This window comes from Alosa sapidissima, chromosome 16 (genome assembly GCF_018492685.1).
Source record: "Alosa sapidissima isolate fAloSap1 chromosome 16, fAloSap1.pri, whole genome shotgun sequence".
Lineage (NCBI taxonomy): Eukaryota > Metazoa > Chordata > Actinopteri > Clupeiformes > Clupeidae > Alosa > Alosa sapidissima.
In genome coordinates this window covers 1433585-1445274 of record NC_055972.1, presented here as the reverse complement: position 1 = coordinate 1445274, position 11690 = coordinate 1433585, and the positions used below count along the sequence as shown (strand labels likewise).

At 42.2% G+C, this 11690-nt stretch overlaps 1 protein-coding gene across 3 annotated transcripts in view; it reads left to right on the top strand.

The window, feature by feature from the left end:
• The first annotated feature begins 1126 nt into the window (after positions 1–1126).
• prkn (parkin RBR E3 ubiquitin protein ligase) overlaps positions 1127–11690 on the top strand; it is a 121836-nt gene continuing 111272 nt past the window's right edge. For all 3 annotated transcript variants that reach the window (XM_042065354.1, XM_042065353.1, XM_042065352.1), the window contains exon 1: positions 1127–1251. In XM_042065354.1, coding sequence (XP_041921288.1) covers positions 1245–1251 — 7 coding nt within the window. In that variant the 5' untranslated portion in view covers positions 1127–1244. The remainder of the gene's footprint in view (positions 1252–11690) is intronic.

Genomic DNA, 11690 nt, shown 5'->3' with positions numbered 1-11690 from the left:
CCACCTATTTCACTGTGCGAGTTAGACCGTTAGTGAGTTGGTCTAAATTCAACTTTCAAGTGGATGAGTCTTTTTGATCTATAATTTCACAATTATTTTTTAAAATGTCAACAATGTTTAACGTTTCCTTTTTGCCGAGGACAAAGACGATAGGCTAAAATTGAGAGTATCTACTGTCCAAAAATGCACTGAGGGTGTACAAACCAACGCACAGGACAGTTATTATGACATAATGGCTTTCAGTGGATCATTACCACCGGTCAGAATTTGTTTATTTAATTGGCTAGCCTACTAGAGGCGTGTAGCCTACCAGCAAGCTGCTGGTTTAATTGCAAGTGCAGTTCAGGTACTTGGTACGTTTCTTTTTATTCAGTTTCATTCATTCATGACAACTTTGGTTATTAATATTAAGGTACATTAAGGTATCCCGGTCATCTAATTCAGAAGGCTACACAACACAAGACCCTAATAGAAAAATAGTCTGGTAAAAAATGTAGGCTATTATGGGTGAAGTGACCAAAGAAAAACAAAGCAATAGGCGATGGGATGTCAACACAACGTGTCACGTTACGGTAGTACGTCTATATAAGGCAAATATCTGCTTATATGTGTCCTTTAGCCTCTGGGTTTAGATGTTTAATGTATCCATGGTCGAAGAGAATGAATTGCATCGAGAGAGCTTACTCTGAATTCAAACTGGTCCTGTGCGGATTGGGCGGCACCGTTTGATATGCCGCCCCCGTGATAGAGGAGCTGCTGCGACTCCAGCATCTCGTTTCAGTTCTCGGAAAGCTCCTAACTTGCCTTTAATCAGCGGATTGCTGTCACTCATAGCGCGACAAGCACCGAAACGCTAGTTAGCTAGCTACTTAAACATGCGTGAGAAAGCTTCCGTCAACAAACAAAGGTTTCCGGTGTGACGTAAAACACAATCCTCTCAGCAGAACAAACCATGGACTTGTATTACGTCCTGTTTTACATTTTAAGAAGGGAACACAACAACATATCTAAATTACTATCATCTGACAGTTTCCATTACGACTGTGTGTTTTTAAGTGGTGAAAATGTGAATGACACGATATCCCACCATGCATTTCGGTTGTGGACATGCCCAGTGGAATTTGACAAGTAGCAGAGCCCTGCAAGTAGTTCGTCTCAGCAGCAGCACAGTGGTCAGTGGCTAGGAGACATACGAAAGTCACCTGGCGGAACATGAAGTCCGAATAAAGAAAGTAGCCTCCGTCATGATAGGTATGTGAGTAGGCACGACACAAGTGACGTTCATGTGCTATTTGGTAATTGACATAGCTCGTGTGTCCTCGTGCATGAGTGTGCTAGCTAGTAAGTTATTTCAGTGAACTTGGACGTTCACTTCTCTTAATGTTCATATTCGTAGCAGCCCATATCTTGACTATCTGTAGCAAGGACTTAGTGCCCTCCGCTTAGTCATTCCAGCATGACAGTTCAAGTAACGTGTCAGTGACTAATATGTTCCAACGCCGAACTGCAGGCGGCAGGGAAAGTATTAATCTTCTGGGACGTCTCATGAAGTTTTGCCACCATATGTTATGTAAATACGGACACGGGCAGTTTAGATAACGACAACAGGAACTAATGCTGTTGTAGTCTATAGTTGTCATAACAGAGGTCCAATCTGGTGTGTTTAGGTTTAGTGGAAAGATCATGAAGTGATTCGTGCAGTAGAAGATGATGACCTAAGCCTTGTTTGTAAACAACAGAATGCCATGTGATAAATAATAGGAAGGTAAATAAATAAACAAATAACTATATAGCCTGCTTCTAATTACTGGTTAAATTAAATATCAGATTACTTTTACATTTTTTACATTTAATCATTGTGCTTCGTGCTGAGTAAGTGTTTAAAAGTGAGTTTAGAAGTGAGTACCTCCTGATTCGTGATTTTCGACCCAGGGCCTGATCGCAGCTTGTGCTTAGGGTTGATCATGAGGGCTGTGAGAACATAAGATAGACACCAGGACTAGGCTACACATTACTGGCCAGACTGGAGATGACCTCTGACCCTCATTGTCAAGGTCACTCATGGTCAGCAAGGCTGATTACACACACACATATCTCTAGTTACAGCAGCACACACACACACATCCCTAGTTACAGCAGCACACACATAAATTAAATGACCTCTGACCTTTGGCTTTGGCCAGAGAAAGCCTCCATATCTTGGCTTGGCCTACTAGAGGCAATGCATTCTGGATCAACATCACCTCAGCCATCAGAAGGGGATGTTCTAATGGTGTTCCGTATCATGGGAGAAGGGGTGTTCTGATGGTGTTCCGTATCATGGGAGAAGGGGTGTTCTGATGGTGTTCCGTATCATGGGAGAAGGGGTGTTCTGATGGTGTTCCGTATCATGGGAGAAGGGGTGTTCTGATGGTGTTCTGTATCAGAAGAGAAGGGTTGTTCTGATGGTGTTCCGTATTGTGTTCCATATCAGCGGACAAGGGGTGTTCTGACAGTGTGTGTGTGTGTGTATGTGGGCCGGGCCTGACAAACCTCCGGAGTATACTGTATGCGGAGGTTTGTCAAACGGAGGACCTACCCTTCGGATGATTCAGATATGATGCTAACCTGCGGACCTTATACTGACCTTATACGGACCTATGTGTGAACGACATACACGCACATTACAGAATCTCCTTGTGGTTGTCGAGTGAGGGGTGGGTGCTTGTAGAGTTCACAAGAGGCAAGATATGACGCAGAATATGTGCGGCCACTGTCACAGCTGCTGTTTTGTTTACAAAGTGTATGCATTATGTAGGCTAAAGAAGAAAAATCTATTGTGCGTAGGCTAATACTTGAAGTAGTCACGTAAGTGCGCATACTTGTAACTGACCTTCAGTATTTGTATGTGTGCTTAAAATAAACACATTTATCTGTTTTCAACGTTATGTAGCAGAATTACTTACTTGCTATGGAACCCCAAATCTGGTTTGCGTTGGAGAGAACATGCACAAACTTTATGGTATAGGCTACCAGCCAATTCAGTAGGCTAACTCAAGACTTCAAGGCCATCATATAAAACGTTTTAAACAACAAACAAAATACTAACATAACAGTGAAGTGGTTCATTTTTTCATGGTTTATTTTTCCAAAAGCATCCTCTCCCCATGTGTCTATTGCATTTAGGCTACTTTACTTAAGGAGCTTGGAACAAGGTTGGGTTTTCTTCGTTTTCATTTTCTCTAGGCATATTTATGCTATCGGGCTCAGCAGTGAGGTCATGAGAAGGCTATCAATCAACAGAAAACCGACCGTGTTGGCTAACAATTTATTAAATAGGCTACTCCTGTTATTGTCGTCAGCGACGTCGCTGTAGGCTACTGCCTTTTCAGTGCCTTCTGCTTATGATGATTTGGTCTTTTGAATTCCTTTGGCCTTCCGATGCGGTTCTAGGCTACATCAACGCGTCTCTTGCCGTTCCCTTCATGTGTTCTATCACAATGCTGTCTGCCCTCATGGACAGTAGCTCCGTGATGTCTGCATCTTTCCAGGTCGGAGATTTTCTGGACAGCACTATGCCACTCCATCATGACACTGGCATTTAAGTCAGATCTAACCACATGGACGCACAAAAGAAACGTCACCAACACGCCCTCTCACTAGGTGTGAATTTTAACCGCACGTTCTACGCCTCGTTCAGACACAGCACATTTACATAATGTCCGGAGGAAATACTAGGGGGGGAGTAGTAGAACAACCGGCTAAATTCGGACTTCCATATGACCGGTTATGTCGTTCAGATATACTATATAATTTAACATCCGCAGAACCTCCGGTCTTACACGTATGTCTGAAAGGGCTTTGTGTGTCTATAGTGATGGATGGGAAATCGCTCCATGTGCCTCAATACTGTCAGCAACTCTGTGTGTATGTGTGTGTGCCAATGGGAAATTGGTCCTAATGCTTCAAAACTGTCACCAGATCTGTGTGTGTGTGTGTGTGTGTGTGTGTTGATAGGAAATCAGTCCTAATGCCTCAACACTGTCAGCAGCTTCTCGCTGTCACTCAGAGGAAACAGCTCAAAGATGTAGCCCAGTCGGGACCATGAGCTGGCCAATCCCAGGTGTGTGTGTGTGTGTGTGTGTGTGTGTGTGTGTGTGTGTGTGTGTGTGTGTGTGCGTGCCTGCGTGCGTGCGTGTGTGATTGAGAGGATCAGCTCAGGGCAGACAGGTCTAGAGTGGCGCTGGTAAATGGCATTATTGATCAGGGGTCAGGATTCTAAAGACTAGCTCTCATCGACTGCTTAGATGCTCTGCATTTATTTCCATAACCACTGCAGTGGGAAATACTTATTTATGTGTTTATTTCCATAACCACTGCAGTGGGAAATACTTATTTATGTGTTTATTTAGGCTGGCAGTTCTCTCCAAAGGGGCTGACAGATGTCTGTTATGATGTCTGTTATGATGTCTGTTATGACAGGTCTGTGTCCCTGGTGCAGCTCGGGTTAAGTGCCTCAAGGGCACAACGGCAGCAGTCAGGAATTGAACCCACATCTTTTCTGGCTACTGCATGCTAACCCAGCTCCTTATCCACTACACTACCACCACCCTACAGGCTACTGCATGCTAACCCAGCTCCTTATCCACTACACTGCCACCACCCTACAGGCTACTGCATGCTAACCCAGCTCCTTATCCACTACACTGCCACCACCGCCCACTAGAACCAGAACTCCTGCTACTGACTATGTACAGCAAATAATTGTATTTATCCACCACTTTTGGACCGGAGAGAGAGAGAGGACCGCTTTTGGACCGGAGAGAGAGAGTGAGAGGACTAGTTTGAGTGGTGGTATGATGAGGAGAGAGAGAGAGAGTGAGAGGATGGAGAGAGAGAGTGAGAGGACTAGTTTGAGTGGTGGTATGATGAGGAGAGAGAGAGTGAGAGGAAAGGGAAGTGCAGACACATCGCATGTTCCAGGTTAGAACCCAACAGGCTTATCGGTGGGCCGATATTATGGGCTGATATTAGGCATTTTAAAAACTATCGCTATTGGCATTTAAGTATAAGTAGAAGTAGTGTATATATACTCTTTTGATCCCGTGAGGGAAATTTGGTCTCTGCATTTATCCCAATTAGTGAATTAGTGAAACACACTGCACACAGTGAACACACAGTGAGGTGAAGCACACACTAATCCCAGTGAGGGATTAGGTGCCTTGCTCAAGGGCACTTCAGCCGTAGCCTACCGGTCGGGGTTCGAACCGGCAACCCTACGGTTACAAGACCGAAGCGCTAACCAGTAGGCCACGGCTGCCCATATATATTATAATATTATATATTATAATGGGTGATAAATTAATATTTAAAAAGGGAAAAACTGACGAAACATGCTTCAACCATGTTATGAGTATTGGTGTTGCACTGTACGCTTCAACCATGTTATGAGTATTGGTGTTGTATAGTACGCTTCAACCATGTTATGAGTATTGGTGTTGTATAGTACGCTTCAACCATGTTATGAGTATTGGTGTTGCATAGTACGCTTCAACCATGTTATGAGTATTAGTGTTGCATAGTTTGTCCACCAGAGTGCCCATTTTAAGGCAGTGCCTCTCCTGGCCATCTCCTCCTCATTTTCTGTGCCACCATAGGGAATGTTTATGAGGATAGGCAAAGCTCTTCTGTGCACCAAACATGCACCATAGGGAATGTTTATGAGGATAGGCAAAGCTCTTCTGTGCACCAAACATGCACCATAGGGAATGTTTATGAAGATAGGCGGAGCTCTTTGAAAGGAGAGAACTCAGAGACACTTTGCTTCTTGGACTGCAACCTGCCTCTGCAGGACTGGAGCCATGGAGGACTGACTGACTCACCTCATGAGAGAGAGAGAGAGAGAGAGAGAGAGAGACTCATTCCATCATAAAGCCATGCGTGACCAAGAGTTGAGCAAAGGAAATAGCTCCTCTCCCAACCTGGTCTTGAGCCACTCTGCTCCTCTAACACACACTGATACAGTAGGTATTCAGGACCAGATACAAATTGAACATTGCAAATTTCTCCTATCTTAAAAGACAAATATTGTCTATTGGCAATTCAAAGCCAACACACAAAGCAAGATGCAATGCTACTTGGCATTGGACAGAGGGTTTGTCTTAGCAGACTACCTTACAAATATAAAAGACACAAACTTAAGGAAAACACTAACCAAATATGGTAACACTTTACTTGACGGGTGAGTTCATAACACATTCATGCAGCTGTCATAAACTGCACATAAAGCATTCATGACTGTTTCATGAGCCATGACTCAACATTCATACCAAACCGTTCACGAATGTGGAAGACTTAACGACGACAGCTTGTCAAAATAAAAGTCCAACATCGTATTTGTGTAACCTGGATACCATTAATTTAATCTCTCCAGCCTTTGTAAATATTTCATGAATATCTTATGAAGTCTACATCAAATGTCACTTTACTATAATACAAGTATACATTCAGCTGACCCGTATTTGTGTAACCTGGAACGGTTGGACATTCCCAGTAGCAAAAGATGAGAAATCATGTGCAAAGCTTACATCATAAAACAAATACATTTTTATGAAACAAAAATTATTTGCTTGACCATGTTCTGTCTTTTTGGCACTGGAGTAGGCCTAGCCCATTGATTCTGATGTGACGTGATCAGGTAAGAGGTTTGGACCAAAAACGGCAATGCTGCTTTGCACCTTTGGACTTTTATTTTGACAAGCTCTCATTGTTCTGTCTCCCACGTTCATGAAAAGTTTGGTATGAATGTTGAGTCGTGTCTTATGAAACAGTCATGAATGCTTTACAGTATGTGCAGTTTATGACAGCTGCTATGAATGTGTTATGAACTCACTCGTCAAGTAAAGTGTTCCCCCAAATATAGACTCAGTGAGCACCGATTAGCCATTGAAACCGGGAGACACAAAAAAACATGGCTCCCAAGTAATGAACGCCTATGCCAGCAGTGCAGAGACCGTGTTGTCGAGACAGAGCTACACTTTCTGACCGAGTGCAACTCATTTCAGTCAGCCTGGATTTAATTCTTTAACAAACCTAAATAAACTACCGTACTTGCTAGGAGAGAAAAAGGACAGCTGTCTCATAGCTGCGGAATATGTTTTCACCTGCCACCAGCTGAGGGACAATGAGTGATACACACGCACACGCACACACACATGTGCAAACACGCTGATGAACTCACATACTGTACAACCACTTCCACATAGGGCAGCCGTGGCCCACTGGTTAGCACTCTGGACTTGTAACCGGAGGGTTGCCGGTTCGAGCCCCGACCAGTGGGCCGCGGCTGAAGTGCCCTTGAGCAAGGCACCTAACCCCTCACTGCTCCCCGAGCGCCACCGTTGTAGCAGGCAGCTCACTGCGCCGGGATTAGTGTGTGCTTCACCTCACTGTGTGTTCACTGTGTGCTGTTTGTGTTTCACTAATTCACCGATTGGGTTAAATGCAGAGACCAAATTTCCCTCACGGGATCAAAAAAGTATATATACTTACATGCAGGCAGTCACCATACTATTCTCAATGAACTCTCATTAATACCATTCAGTGAACCGATATAAAACTAAGTACTATTGTTCACAAATCTCAGTGAAGTAGTATGTTTTTACAAATGTATCAGTTTAAAGTATATGTATATGTTCCGTCTCTAATTATTGTTGTTATGTTATGTTATGAGAGAGAGAGAGAGAGAGAATTGTGAGAGGCGACAGAAACTGATGCTGAGGGGTGTGTGTGCGCGTGTATGTGTTTTTGCGCGTGCGTGTGTATGCACACGCCTGTGTGTGTGAGTGGGCCTGAGTTGTCTTGAGCTGTGGGATTATTTACTCCTGGTGTTGGGAGTCCAAGGAGAGAATAAATTGCTATTGATTTTTGGTTCGTTAGCGCTAAGTGTCTTTCCTGCCTGTGGAGTCGCCGAGGCAGGAGAATAATTCTCTCTAATGTGGATCCACATTTGTCTTCCTGTGTCTCGAATCTCTCAGTCCACACACACACACACGATAGGCACGCACACACACATACATACGCACGCACACACACATACGCACGCACGTTATGCGCGCGCACACACACACACACACACACATGTTATGCACGCACACACACACACACGATATGCACGCACACACACATATACGCATGCATGCATGCACACAAACACACTTGAACTTGTAGATATTTAGGGAGTGAGAGTTGCTCTGGGAGCTGTGGGAGGACACAAAGGTGTTGTTAATGCATGCAAGGCTACTATGCCTTGATTGGACCGAACTGAAATGATACTATGCACTACAGGCTTCAATGGAATAGTGTTGTAACGATACCAAAATTATTGTTTCGATACCGATACCAGGTCAATAGGGCTGGGACAACGCGTCGACGTAATCGATGACGTTGACGCAAAAAATACGTCAACGCAAAATATGAGTGTCGATTCATTAAGCATAATGTGTGCTGCTAAATATTTTTAATTTTACATCTTCAGTGTTTCCCATAAGTTGACTAATCTGTGGCTGGGGGCCACGAAATCATTGTGCTTTTCACGCACGCAGCCTTTCCATGCCCCGCCCCGCTCTCTCTTGTAGCCCGCTGCCCCTCCTCTGCATGTGCATTTAACAAAATATTCACGATTGTTGAAGGATTGTTGTTGCCACATAGAAGCATTGCATAGAACACGGCGGGCTAAATTGCTATTAAATCAGCTTAGCATCGTGACCATGCTGTGCAAATTTATTCAAAACTGCTGCATTAAAGTTAACTCTACTTAGTTTGGTCTCCTCAATGTACTATGTTGTGATGAGACCTTAGCAAAGTTATGCAATCAAGCAGTATCTCAAAGCTAACGTTAGAATACTGTTTGGATGTTGAGTTTAGCATGCTTACAGCTGTTTTTCAATTTCGTTATTCATGCAGTGCTCATTTTATTGACTCTGACACTGAATGTTTGCAAAATCCCGATGTAAATGGAAAAGTGTTTTCCAAGACTCAAAAGTGCTTGTCCCAAGGAGAAGTACGAACCGTTATTTGAACTAACTACGTTATGAATTGCATCCACATATCAGCAGCGTTTTAACTGTGTTAATGATAATTGCAAGGATTCCCTCACGAACGTCGTCTTAAAGTGACAGGCACTCAATTAGACCTATACACTACTGAACTGAATGCTACCTCTGACTAAGAATGCATTACTTTGGACTTGTATAGTCTTTTATTTTGGAATCTTAAGAGCAATAAACATATATTCCAATGTTAAGGAGTTCATGTTTTTTTCATTCAGATATGTAAATCAACATGTATGCTGCTAGTTAACAAGTTGCTATTAGTCAATTAATGGGGAGATAATGGATAATCGAATCGAAATCGAATCGGACTGAAAAAATGAATCGTTAGATTAATCGATGCATCGAAAAAATATTCGCTAGATTAATCGTTAAAAAAATAATCGTTTGTCCCAGCCCTACAGGTCAAGAATTGTGATTTTGATACTTCTTCGATACCTTTTAAAAAATGTATTTGATTTGGGGGCCCCCACCCACGTCATCAGTAATATTGAATATAGTGTGATCACCACACCAGTGGCCATCCTTGATTCTGCTTGACTTTCCACACACACACAAACACATACGGAAAATGATGGCTTATGTCATGTTTCTATTTGATATATTTTGGAATTCATATAAAGTTATTTTGTTATTAATGTATAGTATTTTATAATCTGCATAATTATTAGTGGCTAAAAAAAATGTAATTTGAATACTTCATATTGATTTTTAAAGTATTACACTTAGGCATATCTTTAATGTGGTGTGTAGGGCTAATTGAGTGCACATTGGTTGTGTATAGGTGTAATTGAGTCACTTTAAGAAATACGTGAGAGTAGCCTTCAGCCTCATATGGCAAGCCGATTGAGCATTTATTCTGATATCTTGATATCAGGCATAATTGTCATGTACATGTAAGCCATTTTTGTCAACTAGTTAACTAGTGAGCCATGTTTGTGTGAACTAGTTAACTAGTGAGGGCCAAAAGCCAAGAGGCTCACTAGTTAACTAGTCAACACATTTTAGCTTCACTAGTTAACTAGTGAGAGCCAGAAATGTCTACTAGTTAACTAGTAAAGGCCAAAATGCATACCAGTCAGCTAGTTGAAGACTTTTGGGTCTCACTAGTTAACTAGTGACAGACAAAAATGTGCACATGTTTACTAGTGAAGGCAAAACAACTCACTAGGTAACTAGTTGCAGTAGGTCAATGTCACTAGTTAACTAGTGAACCATAAATGGCTTACTAGCTAGCTAGGTGATGGCAGTAGGCTCACTAGTTAACTAGTTGATGCATCATTTGTCCAAACTAGTTAACTAGTGAGGTCATAAATGTATACTAGTAAACTAGTTCAAGACAAAATTCACACTAGTCAACTAGTGGCCAAAGGTACTCTAGCTAGTAAACTAGTGGCTTCAGTGTGACACTTACATGTAAACTAGTGAAGGCAGAACTGCTCACTAGTTAACTAGTGAAGACACAAATGGCCACTAGTTAACTAGTGAGGTCTAAAAAGTGTCACTAGTTTACTAGTGTGCACCAAAACACCCACTAGTGAACTAGTGATGGCAATTTCCATTCGACTAGTTAACTAGTGAGATGCCAAAATTGTCGCTTGTTAACATGTAAAGGCCAAAATACCCACTAGTTTACTAGTGGGTATTTTGTGGGTTTAGTGGGTATACTAGTACATAAATGGCTCACTAGTTAAGTAGTGGACAGAAATGGCTTGCATGTACATGACAATTATGCCTGATATCAAGATATCTGAATAAATGCTCAAACGGCTTGCCATAGCCTCACGGTTTTAGACTAGTAAATAATAATAGTTGCGCAAAGTGCATAAGGATATGTGGATGCAATTCATTATGTTTTCTATGTCATAAGATAAAATAAATGTTCAAAAAACTAACAATAACATCTTTCTGGGATCATAGAAGAGAAGTGTCTTGCAATGTTCATTAATGATTTTGGTGACCACTCCACAAATAACAGACATGACCTTAGCTAGCGGGATAGCAACGAGCTCTCCAGATGTAAAAGTTTGCCATGGTTGCGTAGCCTATTTCTAAATGACGTTAAATCCAATAGTAGGCCTAAATGATCTAAATCCCATAGCCTAGGTAGGTTAGCAACACAAATTTGAGAGATGCAAGTGAGCAAATCAACTTGATATTAGCCTATTATTAAGTGTTACAACAGCAATGTCTCGCTGTTTATGGCATGACAGCTGCACAGTGCGCATACGTGTGTGAGGAGAAAAGACGCACAGAACACACACACGGGAGGAGGCACTAAAAGCATGCCTTGCACACACGCATGTTACTTCAAAAAAACACGGTCATTCTTAAAAGTATCGATAAAATTAGGTATCGTGACATTTTTAATTTCAGGGTATTGCGATACTTTTGTAGTATCGGTGCACTGTGCAACACTACAATGGAACTGGTTAAGTAGATAATGTCTCCATGGTTACTCAGGCAAGCGCGGGATTTGTTTCATATTGGAGCCAGAATTTTAGAATTCTAATATTAGCGGCCCATATCATGGAGACAATGTTGACTTCTCCACAGACACAAACACACACACACACACACACACACACCTGTCTCTGTCTC